The 19,173-nt window shown below is 35.9% G+C and overlaps 1 protein-coding gene across 15 annotated transcripts in view; it reads left to right on the top strand.

Moving 5' to 3' along the window:
• Positions 1–19,173, top strand: part of PEX5L (peroxisomal biogenesis factor 5 like) — a 789,103-nt gene that overhangs the window by 675,896 nt on the left and 94,034 nt on the right. For 9 of the 15 annotated variants that reach the window (XM_058427079.1, XM_058427077.1, XM_058427076.1 and 6 more), the window contains one exon: positions 12,940–13,044. The exons of 2 other annotated variants lie outside the window; for them this stretch is intronic. In XM_058427079.1, the coding sequence (XP_058283062.1) occupies positions 12,976–13,044 (69 nt within the window). In that variant the 5' untranslated portion in view covers positions 12,940–12,975. Of the gene's footprint in view, positions 1–10,478; positions 10,545–12,939; positions 13,045–19,173 lie in introns of all 15 variants that reach the window. 4 more of the 15 variants (XM_058427081.1, XM_032174047.2, XM_032174045.2 and 1 more) reach the window with 1 other exon arrangement.

The following is a 19,173-nucleotide window of genomic DNA, read 5'->3' as shown; positions in this document are numbered from 1 at the left end:
ATTGGCACTCTCCAACTTAGAGAAAAAAAAAAGATCTCTGCCCAAGATCACACAAGAAAGTATTATTGTTTCTGAGTCTCAAACTCTCTGTTTCCCCGCACCATGTCCCATGTTCTATCAACGGAAACCCCGCCTAACCTCAGCAAGCACACATATATAAAGCTATGTTGCCACGTCCCACTGGGCTAGGGTATCCCTTGGCAGCTTGGAATCGGTAAACAGAATAACACATGAGAAAAGGCAGGCACTTGACAACTGTTTTCTTCCCCTTCTGTTTTGTCAGTTAAAGCAAACCTCTAAGAACAGAAATATGGAATATAGATTGTGGGACTTGAGTCTAAGCACAGCCCAGACACTGGCTTCAAAACCACTGGAATTTTTCTGTCTGGAGTGCGCTACCTGGTTGTACTCCTAGGCTAGCCTCTCATCTTCATGAATGTCAATAAGTATGGTCGGGAAGAGAATTGAGAGGGTTTTTTTCTTTTAATAAGTACTTAAATGGTAGCTCCAAGAGCAAACTTCATATGTCTATTGACATTTATAAGAGGTGTTCTACACTTGAAACGAATCAGTAGTGTGATTATAACCAGAAAGTTTGATAGAAAAGTAAAATGAACTTCTACATCATCTGCATACCAATAGAAAGGTGAATTTTACATTTATGGTGATTAGAAAAAGGGAAACTGGCTTTATTAAAATATTCTGCCACTCCCAGGCTTCTAACTCATCTAAAGTCGCCCATGGATATCATCTAAGCTAATGTCTTCATTTATAAGTTGATACGAGTCAGGCTGTGTCTGACAGCAGAGATGAGGTGTAAGCCCTACCCAGAATATGCTACAGAGATATTGGCAAGAGCTTTCTTTAAATAAAATTTAAAAACTATCAGTGGTACATGATTATTTTCCAAATGTTCTTTTTTTAATTTGTTTTCTGCTTACATACATATCAACTATATATTTTGTCTAATGTCTATATTAACTAATAGAAACTAATTACAGAAGCTAATATTAATAATAGAAGCTATATTAACTAATAGAAGCTATATAGAAGCTAACACTAATACATCTAAGTGTATATAATTTAATAAACTTTTAGCTGGAAACAAATAGCTTCCTTGGAGCATTCACATTTAGAAATCACAAGAAATTTGCCTTTTCACAAGAAAATTGTTTTCAAGCAGTTCAAAACTGTAATTTGAGGTCATATGACTAAAACCTCCATTTAGTGAGAGAAAGCACAGCTCTGCTGGCACTGAATGACCACTCTGGGCACAATCTTCATTTAAATTTATTTTGGGCAACTCTCCTTGACAATTAGGTCATAGCATGTTGTAGGAGGCCAAGGCTTCCAAATTTCTGGTTTTCAATACCTGTGAAGTCCTTTTGAACAGACTAGAAACCACAAAAGGAATTAGCGAAGAAGGCTTAAAGTAACATTGCTAGTGAATTCTTTTTGGATTTTTCTAAACAGAGACGTAAGAGTAAGACCACTTTGTAGTCATTCATGGGTGGTTGTTCTATTACTGTTTAGTTTACCAGGGGCTTCCATAACAAAGTACCACAGATCGGTGGCTTCAGCCATAGAAATTTATTTTATTTTCTCCTATTTCTGTAGGCTGGAGGCTTGAGATCAAGGTGTCGGCAGGGTTGGCTTCTTCAAAGGCCTCCCTCCTTGACTGTTAAGTGGATGTCTTCTCCCTGTGTCTTCACGTGGTCTTCCCTCTGTGAATGTCTGTGTCTCAATTTCATTTTCTTATAAGAATACCAGTCATATTGGATTAGGACCCACTCCAATGACTTCCTTTTAACTTAATTACCTCTTTAACAACCCTGTTTCCAAACACAGTCACAATCTTAAATACTGGGGCTTAGTATCTGTGAGAGAGGAAAACCTATGATTTTGGGAGTACACAGCTCAGCTCCTGACAGTTATTAATCCCAAATCATTAGAAACTGGTTTGTTATTATCTGCTTGTGGCTAGATTCAGCATCCTGGTCTTGCTTCTGCTCCTTGATCTCTGTACCCTATTAGTCTCTTTTAATTTAAGTCTTCTCAACACTTCTCTTTGCTTATTGGCTACAGAGACTCAGACTTCCTCTTAATTTGCTGATAGATAAGACATTTTCTCTGTACATTCATTATTTGCTGCTTCTATTGCTGATACTTAAGACTCTCTGCTCTTTTCACATCTATTTTTCAGTTTCTTTTATTTGGTCTTCTTATGTCCCCTGTGGCTTCTAAATTCAAGTTCATTGCAGTGTTCTCTATAATTGCCCTAAACTGGAAGAACTCAAATATCCATCAACAGTTAAATGGGTAAATTGTGGTACATTCAGATGATCGAATACTCTGCAACAGTAAGAATAGGAGAACCACTGCCACTTATTCCATGGATGAATACAAGCAAAAGGTTGCATACTTTGCCACCTATCTCATAGAGACAATTAAGCCAACAGAGCCCATGAGCTTAGCAGTCATAGTTCATAGTCAATTCATATTTCAGTACCTACTATGTGCCAGGCATTGTGGAAGGTGCTTTCATATGTACTATTTCATGTAATTCTCAAAAATTTATGAAGTAGACAGTAATGCCATCATATTTCCAAAAGGTAAAAGAAGTTTAGAGAGAAGAATTTATAAAAGGCAGAGCTGGGATTGAAACTCCTCTCTTCTGACTCCAGTCCGGGTATTGGTGCCAACATGCCACGTGGCCTTCCTACTTTCTCCTCCACTGACCACTTAGGCTCCACTGGCTCCATTAGCTGGTAATCACCTTGACCACCCCCAGCTACATGCTGACTGTGGCTTGCAGCTTTAAGATCTTTCTATACTTTTCCTAACCCTTCTCCACAAAGTGAGAGACTATTATTCATCTGCTTTTAAGGAACCCAATAGCATCATGAGGAGCCAACCCACACATTGCCAATGACCCCCAGAGAAATGTGGATAAGCAGAGGTGCCAGAGTCAGTTCCACAATTTTAGAACAGGAATTCCCAAAGTCTCAGCGTCTCTCTTGGAGCTGTTTCAGGGAAGTCAGGCAGATGGAGTACCTTAGCTGCAGACCTTCTTGGCTAGTAGCTTGTAAACTTGGCCTAGTTTCTGTAGTTTACTTTTCTTAAGTTATATCAACAAAACTGGGACATTTGGTGACTGGGGAACCAGCTGATAAAAACACTTGCACCTGCCAGAAAATGGGGAAAGCCACAGAGAAGGCTACTGAATAGTCAGGCTTCAAGTCTACGATTCTGGCTCAGCAATTAGCAGTAGAATATGCCTTAAACATTCATAAAGGGTGTGAATTCCAATTCACTAGTTAATTGCCTTCCTCTGGAATAAAAATGATATAGTATAATTCTACCTTATGACATCTGGATAAGTTTGCTCTTAGATTCAATAATTTAGTAACAGTATATTCAACGTACAGTTTTTTTCATCTTTAATAAAAGGAGGGAAGACGAGACATTGTGGCTCATGCCTGTAATCTCAGCACAATGAGAGGCCAAGACAGGAGGATCACTTGAGGCCAGGAGTTTGAGACCAGCCTGGGCAACATAGCGAGACTCCACCTCTACCAAAAAAATTAAAAATTAGCCACACACAGTGGTGCACACCTGTAGTCGTAGCTACTCAGGAGGCTGAGGCAGGAGGATCACTTGGGTACAAAGAGCTCAAGTTTACAGTGAGCTATGATCACACCACTGAACTTCAGCCTGGGCAACAGAGTGAGACCCCATCTCAAAAATAAAACAAAGAAAAAAAGGAGAATTTAATCTTTTTGCTTCAAGATAATGACCTTCAACATTTAATAGCCTCCAATTTAGTAGGAGGGTGAAATTCTTCCTTGTGACTTGTTTTTTTTTTTAATTTGGTATATATATTTTATTTACTAGAGGCAAGAAATTGGGGAAATACATCTAATCCCTGATAAGTAAAAGAATTCCAAAGGTAATCATATGAATCCAAGGGAACATTTTCATTGTCTTGACCCCATATTTACCTGCAGAGAATCTTATTTATTATATTTACTTTGGAATACTTTCCAGTCATAAAATACGCTGAGAAACCAGGCCTCAAGACCTCTTTCCCTACTTCCTTTCCAAAAGAGGCTATGTCTCACCTCCCCCTATGCCCAAAACATTGTTGCTTCAGCATGGTCTAAGCAACTACCTATGTTGATGATGAATGATTCTCATGCTTTACTTTCTCTTGAATGTTAAGATGTCCATCCATTTGTGCAAGTAAGGTGCAAACAGTCTAGAGTTCTTGTTTTTTGTTTTTTTTTTTTGAGACGGAGTCTCGCTCTGTTGCCCAGGCTGGAGTGCAGTGGCGCAATCTCGGCTCACTGCAAGCTCCGCCTCCCGGGTTCACGCCATTCTCCTGACTCAGCCTCTCCGAGTAGCTGGGACTACAGGCGCCCGCCACCACGCCCGGCTAATTTTTTGTATTTTTTAGTAGAGACGGGGTTTCACCATGGTCTCGATCTCCTGACCTCGTGATCCACCCGCCTCGGCCTCCCAAAGTGCTGGGATTACAAGCATGAGCCCAGTCTAGAGTTCTTATATTTGGGGAGGCAGGGCAGAATTTTTAGAAAAAGTAATTTTTATATCTTTGTATTTCAGTCATTTTCCTTTACTTAAAAATAACACCAAAAAGTGCCTGTTTGCAAATGATCTGAGATATTTGACAAGGAATTGAAAAATAATACCAATAACACTTTAATTGGGATTACATTTTTTGTTACATATTTCACACAATCTTCGAAGGCCTCTCAAAATATAACAAATTTGGGATTTATCATACAAAAAAACAACTTATCTTTCTACATTTACTTATTAATTATGAAATATGTATTATTTATGCCAGCCTCAATGTAAGGCCAAAGGCAAAAGAAAAAAATGTTTTTAAGGCAGACCACCCTAGATAGGAAAATTTGCTTGCAGATGTATAATAGAGATGCTCATCCTTAGGATAAAATAATCTCTAGTAACTTAGAACCACATTCATCAGAGGAAACCTGATATTAAAACTTTACTGATTCAAAGCCAGCTATACATGAATGAAGATCAAGTGCTATTACCTTGACCATTGTGGTAAGATTGCTTGGAAAACAAAGAGGGTAAATAAGCCCTGGGACATGGTAAGAGTGAGATGGGGGAATGTTTAATCCTCTCAAAAGAACAAACAAATGGTAAATTGTTTGTGGACAAAGGGATATTATTAATTAAAAATAAAGCCTTATCTGTCCTTCAGAGCAAGTTTTAAGCATCTTTACCCGGCAACATCTTATTAATTTTAATGAATTTTTATTTAGGTGCTTGAAACTATTTTATTTCCTTAAAAGTCTAATTAAAACTTTTCATCTAATTCAAAATCACCTTCTATTAAAGTTGGCCATATAATGTGATTTCAGTATGAAATAATTTGAGAAAGATATCCAGTACATATATTTATTGAGTGCACTTGGGCGTTTATGTGCCCATAGAGAACTATACCAAACAATGTGGAAATGGTTCAAAAGATATTAACACAATCTTTGCTCTCACAAGGCAGTTTCATTAGTGAGACACAGCCAAGGAATAGTTTACAAAATAAAAGATAATAACAAGGTCCCAAGGAGGAGCTTAGTCCGCAGGCACAACTCAGAAATTTGGGGTATTGGACAGTTCTGTTCCTCAAGTGACCAACTGCATAGTCAGTGGCAAGAACTTCTTTGGAGCCAATCAGTGACTCTGGTTTTTAAAGACGAATAGAGTAAATTTTTAACAACAACAACAAAAGGACACAGATTGGCCGGGTGCGGTGGCTCACGCCTGTCATCCCAGCACTTTGGGAGGCCGAGGCAGGCGGATCATGAGGTCAGGAGATGGAGACCATCCCGGCTAACACGGTGAAATCCCGTCTCTACTAACAATACAAAAAAATTAGCCGGGCGTGGTGGCGGGAGCCTGTAGTCCCAGCTACTGGGGAGGCTGAGGCAGGAGAATGGCGTGAACCTGGGAGGTGGAGCTTGCAGTGAGCGGAGATCACGCCACTGCACTCCAGCCTGGGCGACAGAGCGACACTCCGTCTCAAAAAAAATAAAAATAAAAAAGGACACAGATTGACTCAAGTTCCTCCAAAGTGCCCCTGGATGGTCAGGAGTCCACCCTGAGGCAGGCTGAGGCCTGTTGTCCGGTGGAGGGGTTACATTTAGAGTAACCATGAATATTACTTTCCAATGCTTTCTGCCTCAGGTCTAAAGGGTCCGGGCTTTTAGAGAGTGTGTTTTAAGAACAAGATGAAAGCTGCTGTCTGAGCACATGCAATTATTGTTTGTCAATTTAAAAAAAAATTTTTCAAAGGCTTGTGAGTACTGTTAGGAAAGATTTCCTTAACAAAAACAGTGAGGCCAGCAGCAGTAGCCAAGGGGGCTGTTAGGGCAGGAACAGCCATGATGGGCATGCAGGATGGTGGAAGCAGCATAGATCACCCAGAGACAACCAGGACAGCCACTCCAGGGACAGCACAGCAGCAGTAGGGACAGCACACTGACTGTCGGTGAGACGACCCCAACTCAGAAGGAGAAGGGCCAATTTATCCACTTGGCACAGTGGACACAGTGCATAGGGACCATAATACTGTTAAACGTCCACGAAAATGATTTAACTTCACTCTCCCTTAAAATCAGGACCCCCCAAAATGGGCTATTTTGTAACAATTAATATGCAATAATAAGTACAGTCTGGATTATTTTTGTCTTTATACCAAGTAGTAATAGAATATGATTTTTTTTAAGGCAGTAGCTCATGAAGCCAAAAGTGCCTAGGGCCCATGAAAGTCATAATCTCACCCTGCTCCAAACATTCAGACCAAGGAAAGTGAGTATACATATGGTGGCCATGGAATTCCAGTAATGTTCGTAAGTGGAGGCTTAGAATCAAAGACGGTAGAGATCGGTATCCATGACTTTCTCCCACCTGCTCCCTTCCCCCACTCGATCACATTCCCAGTCTGGGTAAAACAAATAGTGCCAATTAACACATAACACAAATGGAAGGTCCAGGAGTTATATAATAGAATGTAATTAGTGTAACTCCTCATTAATCCCGGAAGACTTCCTAGAAAAGATAATGCCTGAAGAACTGTGCACCTGTTGCATGGAGAAAGCAATGCTGGGGGGGAAAAAGAGACAGTAAGGGAGAAATACATAAAGGGTCAACTGGAAATCTTTCTTTTCAATACACTGTGTCATTATTTTAAATAGATAGGTACCAATTTCTTTTCTGCAACTTGACTACCCTTATTAAGGAATTGTAAATCACATTTTCCAGCTGCAAACAGATCACTGAACCTGGTAAATTCATCATGGATTGTAAATTCCACATATGAATCTCTATTTAAGAGAAGCAAATTCTGTCCATGCTTCCCAATTATTTACAGTTTACCAGTATGCCAAGATTTAGCTATTGGTACCACTTTTAAAACTTACAAAACATTCTGTTGGGAAGGAAATAAGACAGAACCAACATGGCCTGAACCCTAATCTGTGCTGGAAGAAATCTACAGATGCACACTTTACTGGGAAAGGACACTGCAAAATATTGCCCTGACCTTTTCCTGTGTTGGGAGTTTGAAGAGAGCATGACACTTATGACACTAACTTTGACATTTAGCTCACCAAGTGAAAGAAGATTATCCTGCTTCTGTGCATGACAGACAAGAACAACCATCAAAAATTAGCCTTTTGGTCGCTAGTTTTTTGCAGGTGCTTAATCCAGCGTCCAGAATTTTTTACCATATGCAAAACTAAAGATCGTGCCAGGTATGGTGACTCACACCTGTAATCCCAGAACCCTGGAAGGCTAAGGCAGGAAGATTGCTTGAGCCCAGGAGTTTGAGACCGGCCTGGGCAACATAGTAAGACTCCATCTCTAAGAAAAAAATTTTTTTAATTAATTAGCAGAGTGTGGTGGCACACACCTGTAGTCTCAGCTACTTAGGAAGCTGAGGTAGGAGGATCAACTTGAGCCCAGGAGGTTGAGGTTGCAGCGAACTGAGATCACACCACTGCACTCCAGCCTGGGCGACAGAGTGAGACACTGTCTCAAAAACAAACAAACAAGCAAAAATATATAGATGGCAGGAGTTTGTTTACATGTATGTATACATAAAGAAATATATTCAATATATTTGTACTTGTAGGCTTGGTCTTAGTAGGTCTATCCTTTAAATATTCAGCCTAAAAAATTGTTGAATTGCTGGTATTATAAAATAAAATAATTTTTTAAAAAATTCATGAAAATATTAGGGTTGTTAATTTTATTTTCTTAGTTCTGTTTTTTATCAATTTTTGGCAACAAGTATATTAATTTTTATAATCAGAACAAAAGGAAGGCTATTTTGAAAATTCATATGTTAGATAATTTTGGGTTGGCAGAGATGTCTAGTATTGTAGTCTTTTACTTTTCCCCTAATCTAACCTATCTCAATTTCTTCTGTTTAATATCTCTGATAAAGAAACTCTGGATAATTGTTGAGAGTTTAAAAATAATGAAAATAAGTTTTAAATTACAAATTCCTTGGTAGCAGTAATAGAATCTGCAACTAAACCAGTGGCCCGTGTAACTGTGGAATTGCATGCTTTAAGTAGTTTATGCACCAAAACGGATCTCAAGAAAGTCTTAGTAAAAGTGGCATTTAATGGCATTTAGCTAGCATTTAATAAGAATTAGAGGGATGCTAAAGCTTATAAACCTACTAAGATCTACAGAATAAAAAAGAAGTTTGTATATATATGAAATACTTAGGTTACTTTTCTGTGAAGATAAAAGCAGCATGCTTGTTGGAAACATGCTTGTGAGTGAAATTATTGACCATTCCAGATTAGAGAAAGAAGATATTTCTCAGAAAATGTTTGCTCATGTGATTATAGTGAGAAGTGTCTGCTGCCCCAAATCTGAGCGAGATCATGAACAACAGACATTTATGACAGTCAGTGAGGGCGCAGGGAGAGCCCTGCAGCCTCACTAAGCCACGTGGACAGACACCTGTATGGTAGAGACAAAGCAGGAAAGCCTGGACAACAGGTCTGGGTTCCTGTCCTGGCTCGGCCACAGAATGGCTTTGAAGCCTTGGCCACATCACACCGTCTCTGGGCTTCAGTGTCCTCAACTATTTATGGAAGATAATATCTACCCCACAGAGTTACCACGAGATCAAATAAATGAAATTGTGTCAAACATTTAGCAGAGTGCCCAGCACGTGGTCACTTCTTGAAATAGTTTAGCCCCTTCCCTGTGAAACAGGTCCAATCTTTATCATCTGAAGCGTCTGGTGGTTCCACAGCCTGTTATCCAGCCGGAGAGGGTCCTGTGATGTCCAGTATTGTGTATGCTGTTTCTTATGTTCTGTATTTTAAAAACGGAAATAAGTGGACCATGACTTGGTTTTCTTAATAAATGTGAATGGCACTGTTAGACTCCCTGTGTTTCATTCATTTGTGCCTGCTCTTATAATAGAACTTAATAAAAAGATTATACTCTAGAATTATTATTTGTTAGGAAAGCTGTCATTCTGTATATTTCCTAAGTGAAGAAACAAATGACGGAAGAAATAAACATATCAAATAATTTTCCACAGGAAAGCATCGAGAAAAATAAGTTTCCCCTTAATGTTGATATTGTTTTTCCAGTCAACATTATTTCAAGAAATTAAACCAGGAAGTGGGAAAAAAAGTGATTTTGAAATATTACTTGAAAAGAAATAGGTTGAAATTATTGCTGGAAGATACCACAATATGATAATCAACTTCTAAAATGTCACTATTCTTTTCCATTGTTGCTGAGTGGCATAGAAGCATACAGACTTAATGTTATCTAAAGTTTATAAACTGCTTATTTGCTTGAGTGTATATTCAGTGTATATTTTATTTTCGCTGTCTTCATGTTGTCTCACATAATAGATGAAAACTGACCCTTTGGTGTGGTTATATTTTGAAAATTGAGTTTGAAGTCTGAACAATTACATATATATCTTACAATGTTTTAAGCTACTGCCTTCAAAAAAGAAAGAAACCTGCACAGTTATATTGCCATCAGCCCTGCAGAGCTGCTGATAAGCAAATTTGTAAAGTTCCATGAATTGCCAAGCCAATTATCAGTCAGGTTCTGATTTCTGGAGTCATTATCCCACGAGATAAATAGACAAGTCAGAAATAACACAGCTTGATTTTAAGATAACAGGTGGAGGAGGCAATTTGATTTGGGGGAAATCTTGCATTGATACATGAGTGTATTCCCTTGATTTGGCAGTGGTTTTAGACACTGTATCTGGTACCATGGAGATGTCATTGTGGCAGACCTTCCCATTGTGTCCTCAGACTGTACCGCACTTGTAAAACAGTGACGCTCATGGGGTATTATCTCAAAAGCCAAAAGGCTGTAAAGAAAAAAGTTGCTAGCGGGCACTAACATGGGTGTGTCATGACTCTTTTCAGGTAGTAGGTGTAACCTTGAAGAAAAAGTGGCACTGTCTTCAAAAAAGTGACCTGACCCTGGCTTTGGTGGGTTTTTTCTGCAAGAAATAAAAAGCACCGCATGTATTTATTGTACATCCTTTCTAGCTGACCACTGCTTTGTTCTAGAGTTCAGCATGAAAGGACTAATTTTTGTTTTGTTTTTGTTTTTGTTTTAGTGAAATGGCATGTCCCTTGCTAATTCTAGCTATTATAGTTGCACATGTAAAGAAATATCTCTATGTAGTTTATGGATTGGTAGCATTTCAAATAAATAATGTACCGAAAAATTGACCTGAAATTTTTTGAGATGCTTATCAATTGACATTTTTTCTTATCCCAAGAAAAGAATCTAAATTATTATTTTCTTAAATTAAATTATACCTTGTAACATTAGATTTGTTATTTTAAATATAATAAGAATTGAAATATAAGCATGCCACTTTGTTTATTGCTATATTACTAGAACTTACTGAAGCATGGAAAGAATTCTTCACAAATGACTTTGCTCTTTTGAAAAAAGTAAGCTGCAAAAATATTTGTTATAAACCATATTTAGTCTGTAAATGAGTGTAGCTTATAAAGATGTACTAAGTTTATAGCGTGTAATGTTTTATCCAAATAATTTTTATATTTTGATAAAATGTTAAACAAGTTAATAGTGCCATAATAAATCTTTTCCCAGAATTCAGAGTTGTTTGCATCTCCATTTTAGGAAGTTCACATTGCTTCATTAAAGAAGAAACCTGGAATCATTATGCACCTCAATTTGTTATGCAATGAATCAAGTTATCCTTTATTCTTCCAGAAGTCAGTTATTCTATGAATTGTGGCCATATAAACTTTTCAAAACACATACATATATGAAAATTACTACTGATATATCTGCTGAATAAAATCTCTAGCATTTGATATTCCATCTTGGAAATAACACATTATAATTCAATAATGCTAGTTATAAAGTCAAAACAAAACAAAGAAACAAACTTTCAGCATTGTAAACAGATATACACATTTAAAAATCTATTAGCTATACAAAAACTTTTTCTTTGTTCTCATAAAGAAAAGCTGCCTCTGGCTACATTTTAGAAAGTCAGTGCCTGAGAAAATGGATAATGTTTTGATCCCTAGAGTAAACCTACCTTCTAAATACTTAAAGCCCTTTGAAAGCACAAGATAATGATGTAATTGTATCCTTTTTGTTGCATGGAAACGATCAAGCTTTATTAAGTTCTGAGTTAATATCAACCCTGGCTCTTAATTCCGTTTTCCAACATTAGACCCCCATATGTCGGTTTTCGTTTCTCTGCCTGTGATAGGTCTGTCTGCTACATTTGTATTTTAAGTAGATTTGCAACACAAATATTCGTATCTTTTCTTAGTATAAAATTATTTTCTTCAGGGAGGCTTTACCCAGAGACCTGAGAAAATTGAAGTTTTTGTTTTTAAAGTATTTAATGATTATTTAATTTTTACATAGTATGAAATTGTTCTAATTGGGATGGAAAGGTAATATTTTGGGGGGGTTTTCCCATTATACCATATCTAGTCTCAAAATATGTAATAATCTGGTAAACTCAAATAACAGAAAACCACTATATCCCTTTACAGTTTATGATTCTACTTCTTTGAGACAAATAACATAGGGATATGTATGTGTTTGTGTACACATTATCTATATATATATATATACACATATACATATGTATCTATAGATATAGAGAGATATATAGATTAGTGCTGCAATATTAATTATCCTTTACTGACATCTGTATTTATGGGGTTCTTCAGTTAAAAGACACTTCTAAAACTCTATTAAAATTATTTGGTCTCAAAAACATTGAAAGTTGCAAAATTTTTTTTATCAAGTTTATACCATCTCCACAAAACAGACTGGGTGAATTACTGTCATGTCAAGCCACTGAAGGATTTTTAGATATTTTGCAACATTTTTACTCTTTTTATCCCAATCCACTCAAAAATGGCAAAGACTCCACAGATCACCCAGCAAAAGCCCTCTGTGGGAGTTGGATCCTGCTTCTAATCTCTATCCCAAACTCCTGTCATTCAAAATATTTAGGAATTATGTAGTAATAATTTATAAATGAACATAGCAGACAACCCATAGTGTTTTTAAATTGATATTACAAAAAATTCATGTCATGTTAATTTCCTTAAAACATATTACACATATAAAATACTATGTTAAAATTAAATGTAATATGTCAGCTGTAAAGTGGAAAAAGTAGCTAACTAAAAGTTCACAAATAATCTTTTTTCAGATTTTGTGTGTTTTCTCCTCAGCCAAAAGCCTCAAGATTCACTTGCAGCAGCCTGCCTCTTCATTTATGTTGGATTGCTCTTTAAACACTAGAATATCTTGTAATAAATAATAAGTTAAAGATCTCTCCTGACACAGTCATTGTTGATTTCACTGTTATAGGGAAAAGGCTCTAGGGCGGCAGATAAGGCTGTTGCCATGGTGATGAAGGAGATACCGAGGGAGGAGTCTGCTGAAGAAAAGCCCCTCCTTACTATGACATCACAGGTGGGCAGACCCATAGGGTTTCTGTAGGAAGCTGACATATGTTAATATATCAGACATTGTGATTTTTAACTAGAAAAAAAAACTTTAACTCTTGAACCAATTTTTTGAAAGACAGTTTCAATGAAATAATTATACAAATATAGATGAAAACCAAAATTGCTAAAAAAAGAAAAATTCACCATCTAGTTATTTATTCGTGAATATTAATTTCATTACTCAACTTTAGTTAAGACAAAAGAGAAAGAAAATATATGTGCAAGTAAAACATGTTGCTTCTTTATAAAGGAGTCTTGTTAACAACTTTGGGAAAGAAATAACAATTAAGCTAACAGTACATTTGAACAAAAAAAATCAAATTCCTATGAATAAATACAAGTTATATTGTATACATATGTCAGTTTACCAGTAGAATATCTAAATTTTCTTAAATGTTAAATATATTTATGTTGTGACTATGCATACTACATATATGTCTATACATATTTATGTGGATAACTAATTTACAGGAATGAGCCAGAAGCCCCTGAGTCCCCATGCAGAAAATGGCATCTGTGACCCCTCTTATACTTAGTGACCTTGAGAACAAAAATGTCATCTCTATTATAAGCACATGAGAGCCATTTTCAGCATTTATTATAACAAGTATAGAAAAAAGTCTGCATTTGTATGCAAAGACATGTGGAGACTGTGAATCCTATATGTCCTCGGGGACTTTTGAAACACCCTGTAAAATCTACATAAATATGTATAATGTACTCATCACCACTCTGTGGAACTACCAGTTTTAAAATCGCAAATGAGAAATATTTTTACTTGCATTTATCTTATAATTTAGATTAGATTATTTTAAACATTTCATTTTTTCCATTCAGTTCCGATTATGTGAACATGCCTAGAATTCAAAAAATGTCCATTTACAGTCCTCATGAAAGACATTTATATCAAAAGCTAAATTATGGCAACTTATTTTTAGAATATCAGCGGATCTCATCCCCAGCTGCTGCCAACATGTGTGGTTTTATTTTATTCTAAATACTATGTTGTAAGTTATAAAAATTGTAACATATAACATCAAAATTAAATAATTTTTAAAGCTATTAAAGATCCCCAAGACTTTGGGATAAATTTTATGTTTTCAGTTTTTTTAATCCCAAAAGAAGAGATGCTTCTTCCTAATAACACGTAGTAATCATTGGAAAGAAATTTGCCTGATATTTACCAAATTCCTCATTCTTTACTTAATATACATAGTAAAACATATACAGTTTTACACTGATCTCCTGTCAATCAGAGTCAGACCTCTGTAGACTCTCATTTCCAAAATGTTAAGTCCACAGTCCCTCAGGTGAATGCTATGGGAGGTGAGAACTACTTGAAGTTCTTGCTTAAGGGCAGAGCCATACAACGGTAGATAAGACCTAACCAAATTGGCAATTGGCACAGTTGTACTGTAACATATCATCTCAGGACTTCACAATCTAGGGCAGGTTCCAGTACCCAAGATTCTTTTTTCACAAAATCACACATTGCTATGTACTTTCTGGTAATCTTTTCACATGTCCAAAATTAACCATTATAACCTAGGCTTGCATTTAAAATTTAATGCAAAATAACATTTTTGATTTTTAATTTAGAAAAGAAATTGTGATTATTACCATTTTCTCATATCCAGGACATTTGTTTGTATCAAGTTCTTCCTTTAATCCCTGTCTAATGTTGCATTAACTGTTTGTGAGGTATTAGTTATGGTTTACTGCATGAAGATTACAGAATGCTTTATTTGATGCATCATATTCTTGTTGCATACTGGCCAGTTTATGAATCAGCAAACAGAGTTCTGATTTAAAAAATTTAATGCACCTGTTGTGTTGATAGTATTACAGAATTAATTTAGTGACAGCAGTGATACAATTATTTCTCAGTCAAATGCAGTTTTATTAGTTGATATACTTTTTCCACTATACACAAGTGGCTTCTTCCCTGCTATGCACCAGTGGCATGCACAAACCAAAAAGAAGCAGAATGATCTGAAAAAGTGAGTACTTCCCATGACAACCATAGCATCTAGTCCATGTATCATACCACATTCTTACTTGTTATCTTGTGTGAATGTACTACTACTGTCTTGACACGTTTGTCCCAGTGTCTCCTGTAAAGCCCCTTATAACATAGTGCCACATACTGCTGAATACATTGATTCATCTTCATCACTGGTATGTCAATGCCAGCTGCTCATGTGATAGATTCCAGATATGTCTGAAGATAATTACTACTCTATAAATAATGTCATTGGGATAATTCTGATACATAAAATAGAAAATAACTCACTGAAACACTGAGCTTTTATCTTATTTCATAACTTTTCACCCAACAGACTGTAAGTGTAGAATAATCCCATATTCTAGAACTTTTTTGTATTATGTGATTATTACTATGTGTTCCTCAAATTTTAGAGGAATTAAGCCAAACATACTCCAGTGGAGCTGTCTATATTACACCAAACAAACTGAATAATGCAGAAGTGTTGGCCAGATGACCTGAGCTCAGAAATTGCTGGACCACTGACAGCTGCTCTTTTTTGCTTAAAATAATCATTCATTCCATATTAAGCAAACAATATGCAAGGACTTCATAGAAGCTCAAGTTCATGCTGTCCAAGACTAACGCTTAAATCAAATAGTATGTAAAAAAGCTTGTGTTGATGAAAGGGTTGAAGAAAATATGTGAATCAAGTCTTTGAGGAAAAAAATTTTCTCTGGACCTGTGCTGTCCAGTACAGTAGCCACGAGCTACGGAGCTTTATGTGGCTCCTGAACTTTATGTGGCTGCTGCAAATTGAGATGTGCTGCAAGTGTAAAATACACACTAGATTTCAGGGAGTAATCAAAAAAATAGTGTAAACTATCACATTAACGATTTTTATAGTGATCGTATGTTGAAATGGTAATATTTTGGATTTTTCGATATATTGGCTAAATCAAATATCTTATTTAAATTAATTTCATTTGTTTCTTTTACTTTTTTAAAAGTAGCAACTAAAAATTTTTAAATCATGAGGCCCTCATCATAATTCTGTTGAACGGAATATTCTATTCTAAAGGGTGATAGTATAAACAAATTCAATTTGAGAATAGAAGGGAAAGCCATTTGCCAGAAGGTTGATTATATCATAGAAAAAAAATGTATCCTCTTTATGAGAATGAAATGGCTTTAGTGAATACTTTTCTCTCTTGAGGAACCTTCAGAAGTTTTGTTTTTGACCATATCTCCTAGATACTTTTTTAGCAAGGTATAGCCCATTTATCTTTGCCTGTTGAACACAGTGTCTTAAAACTATGTTGCAGGTCTGTTCTTGTGAAGGGACTTTTTTTTCCAAACCCAGCCTTTGTTTTTCTATCTGTCATCACCCATTATATCTCAGTATTAATTTAATTTTTGTTTCTGATAAAGATAAAAAGAGTAATGTCCTCGATTGGAAGAATATTTTCAAGGCTACTAGTAAATACAGCCTTGTTTGGGTTTCCATTTCTAACTTAAAAAATTGTCTTAATTATGTTCTCCTGCCTGTCTTAATTTATTGTTAGCACTACCCAAGCTGTGATCTGTTCATTTCCCTGTGAATAGATTCACCTTTTACAAAAATCTAGCTATCCTGTCAGGAAAATATTTGTAGCCAGTTGGTTGACATTTAGATCAAGTCAGAGTTGAAAGTTATCACTTGATTATCCGTTACCAGAAGACTAATAGGAAGTCGGGGGTGGGGCGGTCCATTAGTACTATAAGCTCAGAAGAAATGAATTCTGTCAGGCATCAGAGTTACCATGACAGAGCTCTAAAAATCTGGATTTTTAGCGGTTGCATGGTAATGATTTAGTTGTCTTATCTTTTCAATTGATAGAGTCCATTAACTTGGCTTTGATATTAATGAATCACTCACAGTATGGTAACTATATTGACAGACACCGAATGAATTTCTGAACTTCGATAGGGCTAATAAAACCATAAACAAGTAGTTCAATTATAAAATTATGACTGAAAGCCTATTTAACAAATGACTTTAAATTAACAATTCACACAGTCGGATGAAGTGGTTGGCACCTGTAGTCCCAGCTACTCAGGAGGCTAATATGGGAGTATCACTTGAGGCCAGGGGTTTGAGACCAGCCTGGGCAACATAGCAAGACCCCATCTCAGAAAAAAACCGTATCACAAATAATAGAGGAATTTCAAAACTCACAAAGATATTTGTGTTTCATTCATATATAAACAAAACAATTCTTAAATTTTTCTATTATTTAAATGAGGTAAAAAGACATGCCATAGTATTATAAATTTTCTAAATCAACATTACAAATATGAGATATTCGTCAGCTGTTTTAAACTTACTAGCTTCAATGTTTTAACTTTAAAAATTATTACTGAAGTATCAAATGCTTAAATATAAAAACAGAATATTTTACTTTAAACTAAAACAATTCAAGATCATCAATCTGAAATGTGAAACTATAGAATAATGGATTATTGTCCTTTACAGACATTGTTTTATCATCTAGAATATATTATGCTTCAGGGTTAATTCTTAGTAATATGTTAGCAGAAACCTTGAGCTCTATATTTTTTAATGAAACATCTAAGCAATATATCTCTTTAAAGACAAACACAAAGATTTAAGTCACAAAACAAGATTTAAGTCACAAAACAAACAATATAAACATACACTGTAGTTTAAGTAACAATATTTAAAAGCAAAACTTCTTTTCATCTTATTAGTTTCTTATAGCTTATTTAATAGTTTAATTTTAAAACATTGAAATTGAGAAATTCAAGTTGAGCTACAGCAAATGTCGTTTCAGATAAAGTTTTAAGAGCTGGGTGATATAATCTGCCTTTGTTCCACACAAAGAAAACACTGTATTGATATATGAACCAATTTGGTGGTGTGGTAGCTAATATTAATCACATCAACTGGCCAGTCTGAGTAAGTCGTAATTCAACTGAGATCATTTGATTGAATATTTGATTACAAAGAAGGTGTAATGGTTCAATAGTCTTTTGCATTCTGATTGACAACAAGCCCCTACATGCAACTTCTCGCCTATCTTCTTACTTCTAAACAAAAGTTTTCCTTTGTTTCTATGTCAGTTGACCACTTAAGCGTTTTCCCTCAAAATCTCAAGATTTGAATCTCTGATTTAAAATCAGCAGGGAGGGAATAGGATTGTGATGAAGTGTTGCTGGCTTGTCATTCACATTGGTCCAAGTCCTTCTTCCAAGTGTTGAATGGTATGGGGCAGGCTTAGACCTTTATTTTGATTTTTTTCATTAGGCATTCTCTCTTGGCACTTTGACTTCTTGGTAGAAGCCTTAACATTCTTGGTAGAAGCTTTGTATTTGGAAACGTTTCCTTAGGTATCAATAGGTCTCCAAACATTTAAAAGATGTGACTGGGAAGAAATGGGTTCAAGCATGTGATTTAAAACCGGCAAAGAAATTGGCAAACATTAATGAGGACCACTGACCTCTCTGTGAATTGATCAAATCCAGTAGGAAACTGAGGACACCCATGCAATAATTCTTTTGTACAGTTTGCCATTCAGTTAGACTGCATAAAATCAGTCAATATTGATTAAACTGCTACTATGGAATACAAAAAAAAATGTTGGATGAGATCTCTAAAGGAAGTCACAGTCTAGTTGGCAGTTGGAGAGGGACAGATAAAACTAAGATTATGACACTGGGCAAGACATGGGAACATGCAGGTGCTATAAAGAGGAACTCAATCGTTGGCACTAAAGAAGGTTCCTAGACAATGTGCCAATTGAATGGGATCCTGAAAGAGAAATAAGAATCTGTCACCATTATAGAAGGTTCTTCGAACTGATCCAAATATTGAGAAGAGGAAAGGGGAGGATAAGAAATGAAAATTTAAAATGTGAACAAACTGAGACAAAGACCTTAGCAGCTAATGAAGTGGGTCATTTTAACTCAGCTATGATAATCTGACTAGACCAAAAATGCAATCACTTCACCTCAGTTATTTTAAAAAATTAGAAACTTTTGGGTTACTTTTTATTATTTGTATAACATCAATGTACTCCATACCCAAAAGACAAAATAAGGGAAGTTCAT

Source organism: Hylobates moloch, unplaced genomic scaffold (assembly GCF_009828535.3).
Source record: "Hylobates moloch isolate HMO894 unplaced genomic scaffold, HMol_V3 SCAFFOLD_13, whole genome shotgun sequence".
Classification (NCBI taxonomy): domain Eukaryota; kingdom Metazoa; phylum Chordata; class Mammalia; order Primates; family Hylobatidae; genus Hylobates; species Hylobates moloch.
The sequence above is the reverse complement of the archived record's forward strand: the minus strand, read 5'-3'. Positions and strand labels throughout refer to the sequence as shown.